General features: G+C 36.6%; 4 protein-coding genes across 4 annotated transcripts; 1 reads left to right on the forward strand and 3 right to left on the reverse strand.

The window, feature by feature from the left end:
- Positions 1 to 849: 849 nt before the first annotated feature.
- bag3 (BCL2 associated athanogene 3) lies at positions 850 to 6,578 on the reverse strand. Its single transcript, XM_056760203.1, has 4 exons — positions 5,870 to 6,578; positions 3,215 to 3,523; positions 2,771 to 3,055; positions 850 to 2,668 (listed from the first exon to the last, which is right to left on the reverse strand). Exons 1-4 carry the CDS (start codon positions 6,059 to 6,061, stop codon positions 1,997 to 1,999), a joined length of 1,458 nt encoding a protein of 485 aa, XP_056616181.1. The 5' UTR covers positions 6,062 to 6,578; the 3' UTR covers positions 850 to 1,996.
- A 161-nt stretch (positions 6,579 to 6,739) lies between these two features.
- Positions 6,740 to 14,050, forward strand: tial1 (TIA1 cytotoxic granule-associated RNA binding protein-like 1). The gene is made up of 12 exons (XM_056760204.1): positions 6,740 to 6,916; positions 7,719 to 7,815; positions 7,988 to 8,140; positions 8,228 to 8,282; positions 9,579 to 9,666; positions 10,972 to 11,047; positions 11,336 to 11,444; positions 11,641 to 11,736; positions 11,825 to 11,909; positions 12,247 to 12,370; positions 12,530 to 12,663; positions 12,764 to 14,050. The coding sequence occupies exons 1-12, from the start codon at positions 6,888 to 6,890 to the stop codon at positions 12,876 to 12,878; spliced, it is 1,161 nt and encodes a 386-aa protein (XP_056616182.1). The 5' UTR covers positions 6,740 to 6,887; the 3' UTR covers positions 12,879 to 14,050.
- Positions 14,051 to 14,129: 79 nt separating this feature from the next.
- pkd2l1 (polycystic kidney disease 2-like 1) lies at positions 14,130 to 20,864 on the reverse strand. The gene is made up of 15 exons (XM_056760202.1): positions 20,573 to 20,864; positions 19,291 to 19,407; positions 18,491 to 18,615; positions 18,143 to 18,396; positions 17,718 to 17,942; positions 17,392 to 17,620; positions 17,057 to 17,227; positions 16,775 to 16,956; positions 16,551 to 16,671; positions 16,367 to 16,465; positions 16,154 to 16,275; positions 15,937 to 16,054; positions 15,714 to 15,793; positions 15,143 to 15,263; positions 14,130 to 15,041 (listed from the first exon to the last, which is right to left on the reverse strand). Exons 1-15 carry the CDS (start codon positions 20,850 to 20,852, stop codon positions 14,871 to 14,873), a joined length of 2,415 nt encoding a protein of 804 aa, XP_056616180.1. The 5' UTR covers positions 20,853 to 20,864; the 3' UTR covers positions 14,130 to 14,870.
- Positions 20,865 to 22,750: 1,886 nt separating this feature from the next.
- Positions 22,751 to 23,161, reverse strand: atoh7 (atonal bHLH transcription factor 7). Its single transcript, XM_056761432.1, has one exon. It carries the CDS (start codon positions 23,159 to 23,161, stop codon positions 22,751 to 22,753), a length of 411 nt encoding a protein of 136 aa, XP_056617410.1.

Genomic DNA, 23,161 nt, shown 5'->3' on the forward strand with positions numbered 1-23,161 from the left:
CTGCTTGTTTTGTAAGTATTGTGTCATGCTAGTTTATTACATTTGTATTATGAGCCTTCCAATGGCTTCCTAAATGTTTTTTTTCTTCTATTATATAAAAAATACAATTGTATGTCTAAAATGTAGTTAAAATCTCTATTAAATGATTATGAGGTGCTTGCATGGTTCTGTTTTTAATGTTCAGTAGGTATGATCTAAAATGTCTTTGCAGCTTTGACTCATCCCTTAAGGAACAGTTCATCCGAAAATAAAAATCCTGTCATCCCTCAAGCTCAAGTTGTTTTAAATCTGTATACATTTCTTTATTCTGTTGAACACAAAGGAGGATGTCATTTTTACTTCAATTGTAGTCAATGGTGGCCAAGAACTGTTTGGTTACAGGCATGCTTCCAAATATCTCTCTCTGTGTTCATTATAAAATTGAAATGTATACAGATTTGGAACAACTCGATGGTGAGTAGATAACAGAATTTTGGGTGAAATGTGCTCTACTGGCCACATTTATTGGTTAAAGCTGCTATAGACTTCAACTTCTTAGTGAAACTAACTATGTAACTCTCCATTTTTATGTGTATATTTAATGTATATACAAATTTTTCCATTTAAAACCAACATAGATTTATTAATTGATGTTTATCATCTACACTGACCACTCTTAGGGAGCATGATATAAAAACCACATCCTATAACTATATTGTAAGTATTACGTAATGCATAGAATATGAACATACTTGTTCCTACATATCAATGTGTCACTCCATGTTCCTAACAAAAGTCATCCTGAGCACTGAATACACACCTAGTTTACATTTTTTCCAAACAAAGGTTGTAAATTATAAATCATGCAACTTAATTTCAACAGCATTTATTATTATATTTTATTTGCAGTAATGGGAGACCATGTGTCTACATTTAAACTGCAAATAACCAAGCTGTGAACACTGAACATTGCATACAATTTCACAAAACATACTCTGCAACTGGTTTTGATGTATTGGTACTACATCAAAACCTGTAACAGGTTATCGCAATAAAGCCTCACAACAATCGTGTGAGGCAGACAGCACTCGGTTTGAAATATTTTAAACTGCATTGTACAAAGTAACTTTTAATACACAAATTGCTAGCCCCTCTGGAGCAAGTTGGCTGTAAAGTTGCTTTGGTCAAGGGAACAACAGAAATAGATCCGGATTGTTAATGTTACTATTCAGTTAAAAAAACACCACTTTGGACTGAACCTCGCATAATGCGAAAACATTCGGAGATCATTTTAAGTTAAATGTTAATTTCTTTAAAATTCTACACTTTTATAGATGACTTCTTAATATTGGATATTTAGAAAGAATTTGGCACAGAAAAATAGAATAAAAATATAGCATTATTTGCATCATTAAACAAATACTGACAAGCGTCCAAACCGTTACAGGCAATTCTGTCAGCAAAGCTCACTCTTAACAATATATTATTATCCTGATGTTCAAATGTTTATAGTATCTAAACAAGGCATTCATATTATATAAAACACAAAGGCCTTCTGATATTTCAAAACCAAAATGAGACTATTCAGACTCATGTAAAATTGACCTTAACCAACATGTGAAAAATCTAATCAGATTACTTTTTAAAAATTGCTCTCTACTTCAGAAACAACATGTGTTCTCTGGGAGTAATCAAAAGCATTATTCATTCTATGTGGTACAAAATATACATTTTCGAAGGTTAAAATACTTCCGTCTGTTTCAAGGCCTCAAATATGTTTTCAATAAAATGTGTTACCACTATGTCTATGCTACAAGACACTGGCATGGTGAAATTCAATAACAGCAGCATCACATAACAGCACACATGATTGCACTCTGTAAACAAATCACATGTTAGACAACCGCCAACAAAAACTTCAATTATTTGTGCATGCAACTAATAATAATTGCCCAAGTGAAAACAAGAAATGGGATTTGACGAGTGTCCTTATCAGATTTGTTCCTTATATGTGCAATTATGTGTTTTCCTGATCGTTCATACTTGGCTCTCCTTTCTGAAATGAGTAATTATTCTCATGGTAGATGTCACCAGCCAACCCGTCGGAGTGCTCCCCAACCATCTCCAGTTCTTCAAGAATGGTCTGAACTCTGCGGACGCCATCCCTCCGACCCTGGCGCACATCTACGCGACCTTCAGGGTCTACCGAGTCCAGAGCCAGCAGTTCTTTAGTCAACATCTCCTCCAGCATCATATAACGTTTATCATTCTTCTTTCCATCGAAACACTTCACCTCCTGCGATAGTTTCTCCACACGATCCAATATGTGATGCACTTTGACTAGTCCTGGGTGGCTCAGATCTTGTTCCAGATTCTGCTCGGGTTGTGCTGGTAGAGGCGGAACCTCTTCGGGTGTCTGAGGGCCGAACGGTTCGTGGAGTTCTGGTGTTGAAGGAACTTGTATGGTAATATTGGAGGTCTCTGATACCTGCGGTGGCTGCTGTACTGGGTGTTGTGCTTTCGGCTGAGGTGTTTGTGTAGGTTGTTGTTGTTGTTCTAGTACCGGCTGATGTGTGGGCTGCTGAAAATGGCCCTCTCTCTGAATAGGCATCTCAACTGTAGGTTCTCTCACTATTTCTTCAACCTCAGTTTTAGGTGGTATGCCTATAGGTCCAATGTGTTGCTGGATCTGGTAAACATATTAATTTTAGTTTAATATGACAAAATGAGGTAAAATATTAGAGACAAATTAGTAATAAATTAAGTTTTTGGAGTTCTCGAACACACGTACCTGTGGTCTCTCTCCCATGATCTGAGACCTGACAGGAGACAGAGCCCTTCTAGGCACTGGGCTGGGGCTTACTGTGCGATTCTGCTGAATTTGAATTGGCACTTGCTCGCGGTAGATTGGGATTTTTTCTCTCGTGGGATAAGAATTTTGGCAAATGGGGGATTGGGAGAAACCTTCGTGGATTACCGGAATGGTAATATAGCCTGCTCGCAGGCTTGTATTGCTGGGTCGGGGCTGTTGATGAAGGCCACTGTTTCGTTGGTATGTCTCCTGTGGTTGAGTAACCTGAAATAAAAAGTAATGATCGTAAACTTTAGAAATACCACAATAGTAAAACACACTATTATGAGAATCAGCAATTCTTTATTGCAACATTGAACACAATAATAATTGTAAACCTTAAGAAATAAATCCATCATCTTATAGAGACTGTAATGGTCTTACCTCAGGTCCATGTGAGGCTGGTGAGCAGGACAAACACGTCTCTGATGGGGCATGCACCGGAGATCTAGGTCGACAGTGCGACGCTGGAGTTGGGGAAGGTGTGCGTCCATCTTGTCTCAAAGTTTGCTGCACTGCTGGATTGATGTAAGAGAAACTCGGATATTGGTACAGCCTGGGTTCAATGCTTTCATGGGAGATTGGTATGGAGATGTAACCCTGGCGTAGTGTTGGCTGCCTCATATCTTGAATAAAGGCTTTGTTCATGTCATGAGGAGGCTCTGAGGTCATGCAGGGGCCATTTGAAAAAATCTGGAGAAAAAAAACATGAAATCAGTAAACATACCAGATCTAACTGTATCTGAACTTGAAATAAAATAACTCCTATAATTAAGCTGTATAATCATCCACTGAAAAATATTAAGCACCATGTTGCTTCAGCATGCGTCAGTTATTCTATATTTAACTACATTCGAAAAGCAATTAAAAAGGCAATACAAATTGTACACTTTGCATAAATATGACTTTCATATTTAGAAGTAATTCATAACCCGGAGAACCATTCAGGTTTTGCAGCCCCTACAAATGAGCTTTTAAGTTGAATCAGGTGTAAAAGAAGCAAATTCCAACCCCTAAATGATCCTAAATGTGTATTGTATAGGTCCTGCTTCGGGAAAGGGTTGAGAAGGATTGATATACAGATATATCATACATACACCCTGTTAAACATTGGCCTCTTGTTGATGTGGTGAGTTCAAAGGTCCTGTTCTGCTAAGGTATTTAGAAGCTATGTGCCAAAAGGCTTTGCAGTAGGAAACACATTTAGGAAAGCATCTGGTTGACTGAATAGGCTTCCCAAATCACGTCATTACAAATAGCATGAAATAATATTTTGAAATGCATCAAAGAGTAATATGATTTACTACATTTGTGACATTCTTCCTATTAGCCTCACATCACTGTCAAGTTGTAGACTTTTACCACCTCAGTCACATGTGAATCCACCCCTTGTAAATCTATTTGCAAAGCAATCTCACTTATTATGTGGGTAAACAAACAATTAAATGACTTTTAAATGAAAGCATATTGTAGGCAGTAATATTATATAACAATACATAATAAAACAGAATTCAGCTATAACATTGCTCCTCATCTGTATGAAATGTGGAGGTCAGTTCATCGTCTCAGTGACACGGCATCAAACATGGAACATGAGTGGGCAAAAACTGTGCGTGTAGCAACTGTTAGACGTTTGTATTGTCTTACAGGGTAAACCCTATATATGCTATCAATTCTAATGCTATGACTCACTCTAGGTGTGTGTCACAGGCAGGCACACCAGCATTTTTCAATTGGTCCATGTGCTGTTGACACGGTGTCTTAAAATATTCTGGTGAGGGGGAGGGATATCTCCCTTACTCATCAATCTAAAATCATAGGTGCACAGACAAAATAAACATCCAACTAGATGAATTCCTCAATATTTCAATATGAAGCACCTATATTGATGTTAAACAGGCTTTAGTCAGAATTTCACCATGTTATGATGTAGGTATTACAATGTTATCACGTGCTACGTATACAGTTTACATTAACATTTATTAATTTGGCAGACGCATTGAAAAGAATTTAAACAAAAAAGATATTGGTAATTTTTTTAATTGGACACAAGAGATACAGTTATAGGTTATGCATTTTAACAAATGCAATAAAACATGTATTTTATTTCACTAGACACAAGATATATACAGTTATTCGTTATGCGTTTTAGCAAATGCAATAAAATATGTATATTCTCAAGGAGTGTATAATGGTTAGTGTAGCTAAATGACCCTACGCCCTTTGCCATTTTTGACATGGACGCCAATAGTTGCGCCTAGTTTATCTCCCTGGCAGCTGTGTCTTTCCAGCAAATTCTTGGTGACACTAACTTCGGACAAGTGTTGATCTATCTAATGAAAGATGCCAACTGGCAGACCCTTGTGTCCCCCCCCACATTCGTTCTACTAGAACCTTTGACACTTTTATTGCAGTCAGACTTTGTAACATTTTTGTTTCAACATCCAAACCCATTTATTGGGAATGACACAATCCGCGAGTGGGTGGATCTTGATCAAATCCCATGTAAGGGAAACTTTTAGGGACGCGGACTTCCATCGATGTGAAGAACAAGCGCAGTCTGCGTAGCTCCCGAGGCTTTAAATAAACATTGTGGAGTCCTTCTAACACTCAATGGCATCACGTATGACTGCAGTGCGTCACGCACTAATCGCCCGAGCTGAGATCATGACACAAATATGTTTAGGCTGGATGCATATTCCGTCAGCCCGTTAGAATAAGCGCGAAGCGGTGTTTCAGCGGAGGTGACCGCGGTTTACGCACGAGCTAAATCGAAAATCAAGTGCGTGGTCGCACTGCCATAGACAGTCAACGTCTGAAGAAGTAGGATTTATACATTTTGAGTAGGTTCGTTGCCTACGCACCCTACAAATTGATCAAACAGCCTTGTAAATGCCACAACACAAAGTCATCTATTAAGCGAGCCGCATAAAGACCGTCGTTATAAAATCGTCTGAAACGCAGGAATGCGCAAACGACAAGACTTGATAGCGCAACTTCCAAAGCAAAAGCAAAATCAGGATCTCGATTCGGTCTTACCTTTTTCGTGTCATGCCTCGGATCGTTCCACGTCGTTGTGCGATTGTTGTGATCCACGAAAAACGGCCACCCTGTCTGCGGGTCGATTTTGATCTCCCACCCGGGTGGTAGAGGGTCGTTTGTTGCCATCATTTCGACTGGTGACGGTGTTTTCATACTCTGATATTGCTTCGGTCCTGAATATTGAGCCATTACAGCGCCTACAGACGCTTTAAAGGATCCGTTTGATGACGTACTTTGAATGGGGATGGGTTTCTCGAAGCAGCAAGGTCCCTCTGAAGACTGACGAGAAACTTCTAGTTGGGGTTAACTGTTATGCCCACGTGAGTGACCAAAAATTACCCCTTGACCCGTCCAGACAGAGACCCGCCCCCTCTGGTTTATGGATCTAACCCACTTGTTGCACTTCTATTGTAAATCTCACAGACAGACAGTATTGATGCATTCCAGCCTTGTATGGCTCAGTCTCACATTTCCCCAATTTTGGCCTAAATTATGATCCATACATGTATATTTCATTTACATTTAATTGCGACTAGTATACATTATAAATACAGTTTATATAATAATCAATGTACTACACGTGTCTGTGCTTAGTCAAAGGAACTTTCCAAATTGATTGTGGAACATTTATCCCCAAAAATCTAAAAGCAGAATTAAAAAGCCATTTTGATGAAAAGAAAAACAATAACCCTTGAAATGAAAGATTACCTCATCAGGTTAATACATTATGTATTCACCTGCCCTCAACACCTGCGAGGTGAGTTTTTTTAACCTCTCCTAACCCATGTCAATTCTCAATATCATCTCAACGCGCCTAAATCTGATCCCTCGCCCTCCAAAGCGGCGCGCTTTCGCGCATGCGCAGTGACTGTATTCCTCACAAGCCGGGTTCGGCCATTTTCTATACAAGACTGAAAGTAACACCAGTCCTGACCTGTATTGTTCATCCCAAAAATAAACCCACATCAGATATACCGAAAACAAGTTTTGTTAACACCCCCTCTGGGATCCTAGAATGGAAGACGAGAGCCACCCAAAAACCCTGTAAGTAGCTCAAAACAAAACCCTGTCAGTGCTCAATGTATAAATTAGCCGCTTATTATTTAGCACAACTTGCACACTTCAAGCTAACGTTACAAGCTAGCTTCAAAACGAAGTCCGAACAAAGTTATTAATAATGTTTGTATTTAGTAACCACGGTGTATTTTTGTTAGGGGTATTTTATCGCCCTTGTTAAAACATGTATGTTATAAACATGAATTATTTGTCCGGGGAGCGTGCGAAAAATACTTTTTGTTAGCATGCCTTTGCTAAGCTAACGTTAGCTGCTAAGTCATGAAATCAGATAAATGCAAGGTATAATAAAATATCATAATAAATAAGTTATTGTTTTAGCTGAGCAGGAGTGTTAATGCTTAATTCTTAAATTCGCATTATTATGAGGATCAAGCGCTTGTATGAACGAAGGTGTCAGTCTTGTTGGTTAAGGCCTGTTATCTAACGTTACAGCACGAGCATGTTTTTCTAGAAGTTGGAGGTTTGTGTTTGGTGCTACCCTGTCAGATATATGTATCTTCTCCATAAATGTAATATTCATATTCCGGATTTACTCTACACTTTAGTTAGGCTTGTTTAGTTGTGATGGGACGCGTTTGTTGTGTTCGTGTCTCGAGGTCACTCAGAACTGTCATTCCAGATTTCTGCATGGTCGGTCTATGGGTGTCCATATATAAACTAATAGGGATTTGGATCTGCGTGTCGGAATGTTTATATTCTTATAATAGGATACCTAATTTAGGGACTGTATATTTGAATTGTGTTCAAATGTGTTTATCTGCATTTTCAGCTACGTGGGGAATCTTTCAAGAGATGTAACAGAGAACTTAATTCTTCAGTTATTCACTCAGATCGGGCCATGTAAAAGCTGTAAGATGATTACAGAGGTAAACGTGCAATTTTTCTTCACAGAAATATGTAAAGCATGTTCTGAGTTTCAATGGGTTTTGTATAAACACCTGCCAATTGATCTAATAATATTAATATTTTGGACACACACTCATTTTCTTGAAAACTCATGTGTTTGCAATAATATATTTTCCTGGGCTTTCTTCTCAGCAATCCGATAGCAGCAGGAAGGTGAACTCTTCTATTGGATTTTCTGTTTTGCAGCAAACAAGCAATGATCCATATTGCTTTGTGGAATTCTTTGAGCACAGAGATGCTGCAGCAGCTTTAGCCGCCATGAACGGACGGAAGATTTTGGGAAAGGTTAGACAAGTACACCAAGATTTGGGTTCCCTACATTTCAAATTGCACAGCCTCATATAGCAATATAAAATATATTTTGATTGACAGGAGGTCAAGGTTAATTGGGCAACCACTCCTAGCAGTCAGAAGAAAGACACATCCAGTAAGTACTTTAGGCTTAGTGTTGGTTTTAATTAGGGATGCGATTAATCACATCCAAAATAAAAGTTGGGGTTTACATAATATATGTCTGCGTACTGTGCATATGAATTTTGTATTTATAAACACACATATTTAGGAAATATTAACATGTATTTATTTATATATACCAATTAAAAAAATATATAAATGCTTATTCATTTATATATATATTAATATTAGAGCTGTCAACGTTAAATCATTCACGCATGTGATTACACTTTTTTTCAGATTATTTTATAAAAATATTTAGCGCAACATCTGTTTTTTTCTGTAATCATTTTCCAGCGTTACGTTAAATAATCAAGCTCTTATTCATATAATGGCTTTTAACTTTATAGGTTCGATTTTAAATGGTTGTATTGACACTTCCAGTATAGATTGACGTGGAACCCAGCTCAACGAAGGCGACAGCGGTCCCGTCAGGTGTACACACTGGCTAAAGGCTGATTTAGAATCTGTCAAACGGCGCACCAGTATTAACTTCTCTTTCCTGCTTGAATGAAAAAGAAACACACAGGATTACGCAAGAAAGCACATTTTGTGTAGTATTTTCACAAGAACAGTCTTGAATGAGTTAAATAAAGTCTTTAATGAATGCAGAGAGTTGTAAAAATAGGAAGCGCATTAGACCTGCTTAGGCAGCTCTTGAAGGGGCCGCATTCTTAAACGTGCTGCTGTGAGTCCTGTCTGTGATGTTAATAAAAGAACAAAGCAAAGAAGAAATCAATGGGATTTTGTAGCTTTATTGAGGTTTCTTTTGTATTTCATGTATTACACAGTAAAGACTGTAAAGTGTTTGAGAACTTAATTTATTTTCTGTATATTTCCTTCCTGTTAGATGGGTAGGAAGGGCTCACTTATTATTATGGGTTTGATTAGTAGAAAAATAAATAATAATAAAGACATTAGCTGCAAAGCCAACATTATTAGATGTTGACGTTCATTCATAAAATAATGTTGTTAAAGAAATGATTAGAATGTAAAAGTATATTTAAAAACATAAATGTTGTGTATGAATAGTTAGTTATTTTTTTTTATCAATTGACAGCACTTAAATAAACATGTTAAACAGATATTTTTTCTCATATATGCATGTATGTGTATGTTTTTATAAACACATAATTCGTATGTGCAGTACATAGACATATATAATGTGAACACAAACTTTGATTCTGCATGTGGTTAAACGCGATTAATCCTTTGACAGCCCTAGTTTTAATTGTTTTCTTAAAAAAAGTTTCCTCCATTGTATTTGCAGATCACTTTCACGTTTTTGTGGGAGATCTGAGCCCAGAGATCACGACAGATGACATCAGAGCTGCATTCGCACCCTTTGGGAAAATCTCGTAAGTTTCTAGAAGTAGCACCTTTATTGTTTCCTTTCGTCTGAATAATGTTGGATGATTGTGTGTGTTTACATGGTGCCAAACTCCATTTCTGGGACTAATGAAAATTCCACCAAAATGTGATATTAGTCTTCATATCCTTCTCTTCACCTCTTCTTTGAAGAAGTTGTAGCCTTCCAAGTTGTTGGTTTTCACTACAGCAGTTGTCTTTGAGAACAGGCTGTCATAGCAAATCAATTTGATTAAATTCGCAACGTCACAAGATCAGTATCCTCGGCAAGCACAGGGCAGCATAGTCACTATTGATTCCTCGGATCGATCTGTGTTAAAGTGTCTTTTAAATTATTCCACCACTGCTATTCAGAAATGGGTAAGTAGTTTTGATTTACTAAAGGAGTTACATTTTTAGTTGACAACATAAATATATGCACTGCTACTCTGAGAAGCTTCTCCTTCGGCTCTGAGTGTCAGTTAATAGAGCTCTGGTTATTTTACAGAAATGCTCATAGGATTGGACAGGAGCTTGAAGGCTAACAGCAAGGAACTGTGCACTCTGGAAACTCAGATGTAGATTTTCTTTCTATTTACTCTTTGCTTTTCATATTTGTATAATGCAATATTTTCCTAATAACACTGACGTAGCGTAGACATTAAACAATCCTCAAATGATGCATAAATATTTACATGTAAAAAATGTTCATGATGGTTTTCCTAGTTGTGTTGATAGTTTGATTCTCCTTAAATTCTGAAAATGTCAATTTTTCGAAATTTGCAGCTTCCCAAACTCCATATTGGTGGTAAAGAATTGACCAGGAAAAATAAAGAAATCTGTTAACAGGCCATGTATGCCGTTTAATTCCTTTTTTCTCTTTTCATATTTCTGTGTACGCTTATGAGTAGAATTAGAGGCGAAAGCTCACATTAGGATTGCATGGTAATGAAATGGATGACATGAGAGACTAAGACCTAGCAAATAGGATGAACATTGGATTAGTATGTTGTTTCACAGGAGATTGAAATCTTTGCAGGAGCTTTTAATATACATGAATTAATATAGGTTGCATGACTTTATTGATTTGTTTATTCTTTTGTGTTATTTTTTACTTTCTTTTGTTTGTAAAGTATATAAATAAAAAATAAAATATGCCGAAGTTGTTAGTGTAATGAATAGCTAGCATTTCTTAGGGCATCGTAACAGTGTCTCACAGTACAGTGTGTGTGTGTGTGTGTGGTTCCTTTCTGTTATGGGTCCTGTAGCAAGCCTTCAGTTGAACTGACAATACTGTTGTTACATTTCTCTTTCAGGGATGCACGAGTGGTGAAGGATATGACAACAGGGAAATCAAAGGGGTATGGATTTGTGTCCTTCTATAACAAACTGGTAAGGCTCCAGTACAGGAACACAGAGTGAAGGTTATTCTATTTCTGTTTACTTCAATTAATATCATAGCTTTAGCGTTACAGAGAGTGAACATGCTGAAATGAGTCAGACTTTCTAAACGTAAGATTTAAATTACTCTAGTTGTAATTTATTTATATAAATAAACTATTATAGGTATTGAAATATTTAAATAGGTTTAAAAAAAATAGGTAAAGATGACGTAGGACGTTCTTCATTACACAGATGAGAAGTTAGTAGTTTGTTTTCTATAATTTATTTTCTTTTTAGGATGCTGAGAATGCCATTGTACACATGGGGGGTCAGTGGCTTGGTGGACGACAAATCCGGACTAACTGGGCAACACGGAAACCACCTGCTCCCAAAAGTGTGCAAGACAGTAAGCATGTTTTATTCTTGTTGTTTATATTATGTTTGCACCTGATATTGACAACAGTTTTGGAGTGGAAGTAGAGAGCACTAAATATAGATGTAAACGAATACCTAAAGAAACTTTTTGCTGTTGTGTGAAGAATGAGCTGGTTAATGGATGATTTGAGCTGAATTAAAATGACTGTTATTGGGTGACATTTCAGACAACTCCAAGCAGCTCAGATTTGATGAGGTGGTGAACCAGTCGAGTCCTCAGAACTGCACTGTGTACTGTGGGGGGATTCAGATGGGTCTTTCGGGTAAGTCTTTGCTTTCCCTTTGAACCTCCTTTTCTCACTGACTGTCTGGTCATTTTTTTATTACTTACACCATTTTTCCACCAAACAGAACACCTCATGCGACAGACGTTTTCTCCTTTTGGACAGATCATGGAGATTAGAGTTTTCCCAGAGAAGGGATATTCTTTTATCAGGTATCATTCCCAATGGTCTGCTCTTGAATTTTAATGGCAAGTGTTTCATTGGATGTTTTGTTAGTAATATTTAAAACGGTCTGCTTTTGGTTGCTGGGCAGGATGACCATTAAAATATGATGTCAACTAATATTCAACAAGGGTTCAACATTTTCTACTGAGAAACATAATGTTGTTTCATTGATTTTCCAACAGGGGGCAACATAGGCTATAAAATCAGTTGACCTCACAGTCTTGTTATTTTTGTTGTTAAATTATTACAGCGAAATCTAGGTTTAATTACCGGCACATGATTACTGTGTTTTTAAATTTTCCTCCCGTTCATGTTATCTGTCAGGTTCTCCTCTCATGAAAGTGCCGCCCATGCTATTGTGTCAGTGAATGGGACTACCATTGAGGGTCATGTTGTGAAGTGCTATTGGGGCAAAGAGGCACCTGACATGGCCAAAACTGTCCAACCGGTAAAGGCTTTTTTCAGTCATTTACATCTGTTACATTGGATTAGCTATTCATACATGTCATTGTTTGCATTTGAATGAATCCAAACTGATTGTTTTAGCTGTGTGGCCTGGCTAGTATGCGTTATTCATTAGGTAAAGCATAACTGTCTGTATTTTCAGATGGAATATGGACAGTGGGGGCACTGGAATCAAATGTATGGTAACCCTCAACAATATGGTCAGTATATGACAAATGGCTGGCAAGTACCATCCTACTATGGACAGACGTGGAATCAACAAGCATTTGGTGTAGAGTAAGTTTTAGTTTTTTAAAGAAGTCAAATGATAAGGATTTGTTTTGAGACTCAAGTATGAACTTAAAAATGTATTTACCACTTCCTTTTTCTACACCAGTCAGTCACAGTCCCCTGCCTGGATGGGTGGATTTGGGACACAACCTTCTCAGGCTCAACCTGGCCCAGTGATGAACCAGGCTAATTTTGGCATGGCTGGTTACCAGACACAGTGATGTGCCCTTCATTCTCTTGTTTATCTACCCTACCTATGAGAGCAGGTTGTAAAGACTTACAGGAGCACATTGTCTTTTTCCCGACAAGCATTGGATCTAAAGCAGGATTCACTTTAATGTAAAGACACTTTAAATTAATGAGAAAAATGGGATGACCACCTTCGATGAAAATGTAATTTCATTGACAAGTTTTTCCTGTTCTAATGGAATTGGAAGAGATATATTGCATCCCATCCATTTTTACTGCATATCTTGAAGAAAACTGCAGATTTTCCCCATAATCTGAGATTCACAAACTTCACATCTACATTGCAAGAATCCCATGGTGTAAATGATCTAAATATATTGTTTTGTTTCTTTTTGAACAAAGTCATCTCTTTAATTTCCCCTTCCTGAATAGATCTTGCGTTTGCCTGTTCATAACAGTAAGGACTTAAAATTTTGTACAAATAAACAGAACGAATACCTTAACATTCTGAGTTGGCAAACACATGTAAGTAAAGGCACTTTTTGGGGGTTCACTGGACCTGTGTCTTGTACATGTTGATGTGTAAATGAATTTCTATGTACCGTGGTGTATATTTAATCCACATTAGCGAGCCATTCTCCTCAAAATTCTAGAGCTCTTTGATACTGTGTGTATATGTATCTTTTTACTCCAATTTACAGACACAGTTCCCCATGTAGAAAGGGTCAAGATGGCCAAACCTGTAAATATCTTTTGATAATTTGGCCTATAATAAGGGTTTCAAGCATGCTTTCTACTTGAAAGAATGTTGCAGAAGGAATGCAGCATATGTTGGACAAAAGTTTGATGTGTGGCTGACGTGCCGAACAGATTCAGTGAACTTACAAGCAAGCCTTAATTGTTGCTCGATCACACACAAATTTCAGTTCAACACTCAGAAACCCTATAGAGAGGTGCATCATCGATTTAAGAGCCTACTGTAAATTTTGTCCCTTTGCTGTTTTAATATGGGTGCCATTTTAGAGTAGCCAGAGAAAAGTTTTTTTTGTTTTCTGGGGACAGTAAGGAATTGCATGTTTTAAACCATAATATTGAGGTTGCTCAAAGTATTGAATGTAAAAGGCTGAAATGTTTGAATACAACTTAGCAACAGTTTTCTTTTTAGTCTATATGAGTCTCAATAAATGAACCATTGAACAAGAAACATTTTGATGCAGTTTCTTTTTAAACCTACATTTAACATAATGAAGAGACCAAGGAAAACATTTGTTTTGCCACTTTTAAAGATTTATTGGACTATATTCTTAAACAGGAAAAGAAATATTCTTCTGAAATACACATGGTGTCCTAAGATTAATAATTGTATAACCTATTGCAGTGTGGATATACATGGGTATGTTTTACACAATAAAATACAACATTCACATTTAATCATTTAAGACGTACCTAAAAATATACATTTTAATCTTATTTTACTGTTATTTTCATAGCAATTCGTCAAAACTATCCTTACTAAATTTTATCTTGTGAATAAATAATGGTGGGGATATTAGTACCAACTCTGGAAGTTTGTCATATGATTAAATATCAACAGAGATAAATGACCTCAGATTGATTTAAGCTTATTTATGCTAGGAGTCAATTTTCCCAATAAATAGCAGACATTATAAAAGCTTCTTCTAAACAGAGAGGAGGGTGAGAAAAATAGCCGTCAATAGTATCTCAAGGGAATGTTAACACGCCTCGATACATCAATATACACTGTGCAAAGACAAAATGTGGAACATAATCAGACCATCATCACCCTTTGACCCCCTGTGAAGTTTTAAAGAACAAGTGCAACTTTAACTGCAATTAGATACAGAATAGAGATTAGTACATTTCTGTGTCCACTGGTAACATGAGGTACTACATCTATTCTAAAATAATACCTTTTCTCAACTCCCACATTCTGTGTCTATCCCAGATCAGGCTTAGATTAAGCCTTCCGTGTTAACCTGTTTTAAAACTCATGTCTTGGTGAATCAGTGACGTGAGGAGCTGCTGTTCTCGCTGGTGGCTTGCCATCCTCCGTCTGGATATAAGTGGTTTCTCGGCATGCCCATTGGAACAGCTGGCGACCAGGTTGGTGGTGCTTGTTCTTGTGTTCTTGTCAGGCTTACCTGAATATTCCCTCCTGAAGCTGGTCTTGATTCCTGTCATATAATATGTGAATCATGTATTAAATATATTTCTGGAAAGTGTAGCATGTATTGTCCATCCCTTTGACATAAAATATATATAAAAAAACATTTACATCGTCTCTGTTCATGTGCCTATCCATCTTGTCCCTGCTTTCCATTTTCTCCGTGATTCCATTGACTTTAGACATTATAAGAGCCACAGCATTTTCAAGATGAGTAACCTTTTGGGCAAGCCTGGTATGGAAAACCAAAGTTACCGTTTGAGCAATAGGCATTAAAGGGACAGTTCACCCAAAAATTAAAATTCTGTGATGAATAACTCACTTCTAGTAATTCCGAACCTGTATAAATTCCTTTATTCTGATGAACACAGAGAAATATATTTGGACGAATGCCAAACAGTTCTTGGGCACCATTGACTACCATAGTGGGGAAAATGATTATGCTAGTCAAAAATGCCCCAGAACTGTTTGCTGTCCAACATTTCTCAAAATATCTCCAAGAACTGTTTGGTTATAATCATTCTTCCAAATAAGTTTATACAGATTTGGAAAAACCCAAAGGTGTGTAAATCATGGCAGAGGTATTATTCTTTTGGGTGAACTATCCCTTAAACTGGGATATAATCATTGTTTTTATAGTTCGGGATTGTTTCGAAAAAAAGATGCGTTTTTGTACACAAACCTTTGAAAATCTTTAGTCTCTCCATGGTCATCTGCTGACATACCGTTTCCAAGATTTCGAAGCTCCGCATTAAGTGAGTCCTAATACAACATTAAATCAAGATTTTAATCTTTGTCTGCCATCTTAAACGTTCCTATTAGTATTCATTTCACAATGGACATCCATTAGAAAACATATCCTTGCCAAACAAAATTCATATCCCAATTCGAAGAATGGAACGCACCCTTTTTTCATCCAGCTCTTGTTTCATTTTCTCCTGTTCCAGCTTGTCCAAAGTCTGGTTCCCATCCTGGTCGAACTTGGAGAAAGCATCTGTGATCTCTTGATCACTATGGCCCATTCTGATGAGTGGGAAACACAACCAGAATACATGAGCTCATTGTGCACCATCATAGAATTAATGTATGTGATCTAAGAAAAATATATGTATTTTGACTAACCCTTTCAAAGCATCCCTGAAATCTTGAAACGTCAGCTCACTGGAGCCAGAATCCAGTGCTTTCTGAACATCAGAGATCTTTTCCTTTTTAAGTTTCAGTTTCATGATTGTCTTTTCGTAGCTCTAAAATGAAACCCTACATGTTATTAGTTTCACCTTTTTTTCATGATCGAATCAATATTATTTTTGTGATGGCTGCAGAACCATCACATACCTGCTTGATGAGATCAGAGATCTGGAATTCATCTTTTTGGGAACTGAGCTCTGACTTCACCTCCGAGTATGTGTCATTAATAATGGCCAGGAACATGTTCTGTTAAATCCAATTCAGAGTGTTTACTCATATATTAACACTTAAGCTTTACACAAATCAATTAGTACACAAATTGTTGACTTACCATTAAAACAAAGAACACAAAGAACACATAGGAGAAAAAGTATATTGGTCCGAGTACTCTGTTTGCCCTGTCAATGGCATCATAATCAAAATCTCCCAGGATGATTCGAAACTGAGTGAAACTTAAAAGAGAGGAAATAAAATGACCTCAACATTATGATTTTTATAGTCCTAATAGTACAAGAATCACATACCAAATATGCATACCCAAAAAATAATTCTTACATGCACTTGTTAAATGTACTGAAGGTTTCTACTTCCATTCCAAAGAGCAGGTATCCCAGCTGAGCGTAGGCAAAGAACACAATGAAGAACATGATGGCAAACCCAAAGATGTCTAAAGCACAACGTGACAGGGTGGATGTCAGCTGGGACATTGTCTTATTGAAGCTGATGTATTTGAATATCTGCATAGATGAAAACATAATATCAATACTGATCTATTCAGTTAAAGATTTGAGATTCCGTCTTTTAATGTTTTCTTCTGATATACTCCTCAATAAATACCTTAACCCAGGCAAAGAACAAATTGACTGCATTCATGTTGTTGTATTGGGTTTGCCAAAATGCAAGAAATTCAAAATCAGCGTAGATGTTTGGCTGTTCCAGGATCTTTGAAAGTAATTTATCCACTTTTATGGTCCGGAATATACTGAAAATTATGGCAACTAGTGAAAGCTGTAAAACACACACAGTGATATGAGTCTATGCCTTTAATTCATCATCAGTTCATAAACTAAACAGTGAGAGCAGCATTTATTTCGATCAGAAAATATATGCAAAGGAAAAAATATTATGATTGTATATTTGATCAATGACTCATTTTTAGTTTTTCCTCTTACCAGTATCACCACCCAATCTACAATGTTCCAGATATTTTTGAAATGGGATGCTTTGTTAACTCGTATTTCCAGAATTTCCTCCATGATGTAGTAGAGTATGAAGACGCAGAAGACTATCTCACAACCCATGACAAAATAATCCCAGGTGTTAACGTAGCGGATCAGCCGTACTGTACGAATCTGATAGGATGTTATCGCTCCACCAGTAGCTGGAAACTCAACCACCAATCTGAGGAAAAAGGGCAAATCGTATGATGAACAGCTCAAGGTAAAAAAATAAAGTGTGCAGATTATATATATTTACGATGCTGGTTTAGGACAAGTACCTTATGACGCTGAAGAGGTTGACATTGGCATTGTATGTAGAGAAGTCAATGAACAGAGCTCGAGTTCCTCGATCAAGCCACAGATTTTCTTTTAGTTCTGCTATGATATCAATGCTCTCAATTTTGGTTTTTGCCAGGTCTTGATAAAATCCTGATCCGCTGTATGTGCTCAGCAATCCCCAGTGACTTGACCCTTTGAGCTCCTTTTCAGTGTGGTACTGCCAACTGAAGAACAGTACATTACATTATATAACATATTTGTTTAAATAAACTTTATATATATTTTATTCTATTTAATAGAAATACATAATATTTAAAAAGACATTTAGGTCTAATTTTAATTTTTTTATCTGTTTATAAAAAAAAATCTTGTGATGTAGCCTAGCAGAAGGAATGAATTGATAGCTTTGTATGATGTCACTTACGCCGTATGGTTGACCGATCCAAACAAGCTATCATCCTCTTTTTCTTCTTTGTACACATCAAAACACTCTGTGATTTCCCTCCTAAAGTCTTCGTGCACCTTACATGAGTTTTTTTTCACTTTGATCTGGCGAATGCGCGGGACTCCTAACAGCATGTTCTCATAGTATATCAAGGACTGATTTTCATTCACAAAGGGCACGTTGTTGTAATATGTATTCCAGTACAGGCTGTCAAGTAAGTTGAATTCCATGTACTGCAAAATTAAAGATAAAATTGGGGATTAGAGGGATGTCGTGGTGAATCTGACATTTATTTGTATTAGAAAAGATGTAATTGTGGAAACTCACCGTCCACACATCATTCATGCTGCCGATAGAGGAAAAGCTGATGCTGTTGCCCGGGTTCTGCACAAACAGGTCGGTCATAGCTTTTGTGTAATAGAAAGCAGAGCTGCTGGTCATCCCATAAGTCACTGTGTGAGAAAACGGTTGTGATGGGTTAACAATAACATCACTTATTGATCTTTGCTCAGACGTGCTTTACCATTCATCCATAAGTAACACACATAAAGGCCATTAATTCATTTAAGTTTCATCCATTAGCAGTGCTCACGTCATGAAAGCCACAGGCATGGATGAGAGGAGGGTGGTTTGTTTGAGATATACAAATACCCCCCTTAAACAATAGAATTCAGAGGAGACAAAGCCTCAATTGCCTGACCTGAGCTCTTATCAGTAAAAGACAGCAGGGTCCAGACTGTTTTTCTTTCAGCTCTAATTTTCCCCTGGACAATGCTGGGTTTTAACACAGCGGAACAGTACACATTTTATAATAACCACTAAGTCTGATACACATCTCTCATTATTATAGAGCACAATGTAGGGGAGGGCAGGGCAATAGTCGACAGTACAAATCACTAACAAAAGAGCTACAAGTTAAAGACATTTGAACAATTTCACGATCACGCATGCTTATGTTTGAAGATATATTATTACCACAAAATGAAATCTAGCTATCCGCATCTATACCACTCTAATTTTTCATATAGAGTTCTGTGTTTAATTCTTCCTTAGACTTTTCAAAAAAAGAAATCTGAGAAAATAGCTAAATATGTGTATTTAAAATATTTTATATAAGTGATACTTACGCAGACATAAATCCAAAAGGAAAAATATGTACACCAACAATTCTTTGAGATTTGCTTTGACCATGACCTCAGGATTGTTCTTCGAGTCTTTTGTCAGAGCTGCTGTTCCCCATAATCCTAGCAAATAGAAATCAAATAATATGTAGTAAAAACAGCCATTCAGACCCAGAATAACATTGGACAGACCTAAATATATATTTTTTTCTATGCTCACTAGTTGTTTCATCTTTTCGCTAACCAGCCCTGTGAACCATTTCGAATGAATCTCACAATTTTCATTGATTATTCTCTTTAGTTGCAGCAGTGCTTTTTAATATGCCAGATGAGAAATTGCTCTTCTTGTTGAGTTTGGCCTCTCCCAAGGTTTTTTTCTCCACTTTTACACACATATACATCTATAGTGGCGTTTTGGTTCCTTACCACTGGCTTACTCACTGGGAGACTGCTGATTTAGTTTATCCATAAACATAAACAACTTACATTTAACAACACACATGCACGTTAACATATTTTAACAAATATATTCTTTCTGCACGTTTTGGAATTATTGTAAATTGTTCTGGTATATTGTAATTTTAGATAAAAAAATAATTATACCTAAATTAAATATACTTGGATTGAATAATTTATAACTTCGGACACTGACATCAGTGTATATTACATAGATCATACCATTAATTGCAATAATACCATATATCTTAATACCGTATTCTCTTCCCCCTAGTATTATTTTTTATTTTTATAATGATGTATGTATAGCTGCTTTGCAACAATGAAAATCATTTATAAAAAAAACGAATTGAGTTAAAACGCTTTTAAACTGAGAGTGTATGTTTCAGTGTTTGAAATTACTTTTGTTAACAAAAATATAATTGTGCCAACATTTCAATTAGTTTGATTAGAGAACTAGACTTTTATAACAAAGAAAGTAATTACTTGGACCAAGTGATGAATAAAAGCAACCAATACGAGTCCAGCGGATGGAAATTCATTCAATTTAAGGGTTGAAACCTCAAGAAGCAGGATGATAAAATGGCAACAGTACGATTTTGCAAATTCTAGTCAAAGTGTGACTACTCTGAAAATGCTGAAATATAACATAAATTTATTCTGGATGCTTTAAGTCACAATTCTCACAGTAACAGGTGTGATATTCCATGGTTTTAATGAGTTTATTGTTATTTTAAAATGTGGATATATGTAAAGAATTCCCAAATGATCCTAAACATTTCATCATGTATGTCAATGGAGCATCTACTATAATCATATCATTTTCTCTCACCTTTGAAGAAGGCTGAGCAGCATCCAGACTTCTCCTTAGCGGGGTAGGTTTGGACCTTATCAACGGCCGAATAAGGGTTAGGCATATTCATGTGGTTCATGTTCTCCAAAGAGCTGTGAAACATGGGTTGAGGGTTGTAGACGGTGCTGATGTTACGATTGACAGGTGGAGGAGAGCCACTATAGGCCTGATTCACCCAAGCTCCTTTTCCATAATTACTCAGCTCACATGCCATTCCGCTGCTTAGTTGATTCTCTTTACGGTTGTGTAAATGCTGCATGATCCTGAGGAGTATTTAGCGAACTTCAACACGAAACGTTTTAGTGAAGCTTTTGACTCGGGACACACAGCACATGCATTTATACCTTTTCACTCAAAGAGAGCAAGGGAGCGGATTTGTGGAAGGAGGGGGCAATCTTTTGTTCAACGATCCATTAAAAACACAATCCTTCCATTAAGGTAACTGAGATGTTCAGGAATTGCGTCATTGACAATACAGACTTTATGTTATTTTCCGTCACATTTTTTTAACATGCTAAGAGATCAGCGAGTAATACCTTTAATAAAGTCATTTTCAGTGATGATAAAACATATGCCTTTAAACACATTGAATTTGATTGAAAAAACAAGATTCAGGAAGATGTTTTCACTTGGATTAATATAGTGATCATGACACAATGACAGTTAAACTAAATGGATTAAGATGGATGTATCTAGCTTCATGTACACGCTTTAAAATGAGCGCTGGCTGTTCACGCCTCATTGCCACTGAATACACATATTAGACACAGTCATTAGACAGCAAAGAGTTTAATCTCCTCTAGATTAGGAGTGGTTAGGAGGAGAGTCCTTGTCAAGTTTGTGACACTGTCTGGAAAGTCATACTACATACTAACACTGAAGAGTTTGGTTCTTAAATTAGATTTTTTCCAAAATCATGTTTCTTTATTGTTTATTCCAATTAATATCAGTCAAACTGCAGTTGGTTTGTTTTGATTTAAACCATGATAATAAAAAATACAGCTAACAAACACAATAAAAACATTATATAATATAAATATAATTTTTGAATTATGAGTTTACTCAGTTTAGAACCAAACTCTTCTTTTGTTTGCTGTCCAGACAGACCTTGAACACAGTGTGATCTGTTTACTTAGATATGAGTCAAAATAAATGGATTCATAAAAAATAAAATTGTAATTGTCATTTCGTGTACTTGTAATTCTCTTTCCACTTGTAACGGTGTAAACAGCACTTTGGATGCACAATGAATGGTGACATCAATCCTTTAAACATTATTTATAGAGCTACAAAAGAGACGTTTGTTTTGAGGTGTCTTATCTTGGGACACAGAGGGTTTCACTGCAATGTGTTTATCTCTGTAAAGGTCACATGACACAAGATATTTTATTTATATTCTGTAGGATTCTAATAAAAGTAGATGATTTTAGTTTGTGCATACGTTTAATATTTAGAAGATTAATATTTAGCAGTTCAGATTCAAAGTTTCTTTACATTTTTGGGATATATGGAGAAAACAAAAACTTAAATGGCTTTCAACAATTATTGAGTTACATTAAAAAAAGTTGAATTGACACAAGGTCTATGGATTCAATGTTTATTTTTTTACTTATCGACATGTGCAAAATACAATACATAAGACGGTTTAAAATCCATTTAAATCAGACGAATAAAAGTTTAAAATATATTAACTACAGTACAAAAAATGTATGTTTATTTTGATCAATGACAATATTATGACAATTATTCTTCTTAAAATCTTAGGAATACTAATATTTGCCTTCCATCTTGTTTTTCATTGCATTTTATTGCAACAAAAAAAAACAGCAATTTTAGTGTCAGTATGTTGTTGTTATTGCAGACCAATACACAGTTTTCTCCAAAGAAATGACAGCAAGCATTTAAAAAACAATCACATCTGATCTACAGATTCACACGAGAGACATTCGAGTTTATCAAGTCATCAGTTGCTAAATGCATTTAAAAACATTTTTGTAAAAATGAAAACAACTCATCGTATTACGCTATACATGCTCTTGTCCTTTAAAACAATCAATTTGATATTTTACATAATAATACAAATGTATTTACTCAATCTTGTATAAATGAAACAAGTTAACACACCATTGCATGAAAGGAGATAGCAAAAAAAGGAACTTAAAGGCTTTCATAGTGGTAGGGAAATGTGGAATGCATGCAGTCATTCTCAATGGATGAGTTATACTGCATAAAGCAAGAATAGTCCTCTGGATGCAGGCTATCAAGCTGTACATTCAGCCAATCTTTCTGAGGAGCTGCGTGTCTGCTGGCGTCAGTCAGGATCCGATTTAGGGCCATAATGTAGCTCAGGGCCATCTGCAGAGTTTCATATTTAGAGAGTTTGTTGTCCTGACCCCATTGTGGGACCACTTTACGTAGCCTGTCGAATGCAGTGTTCAAGCCCTGCATCCTCTTCCTCTCACGAGCGTTGGCCGCCATCCTTCTCCGCACCACGCTCTCGAACTTCTCAGGGTCCCTGGAGTCAGACTCCGAACCTGAATCTGCACAGCTTGGTCTGCGGGGCTTCAT

Source organism: Triplophysa dalaica, chromosome 11 (genome assembly GCF_015846415.1).
Source record: "Triplophysa dalaica isolate WHDGS20190420 chromosome 11, ASM1584641v1, whole genome shotgun sequence".
NCBI lineage: Eukaryota > Metazoa > Chordata > Actinopteri > Cypriniformes > Nemacheilidae > Triplophysa > Triplophysa dalaica.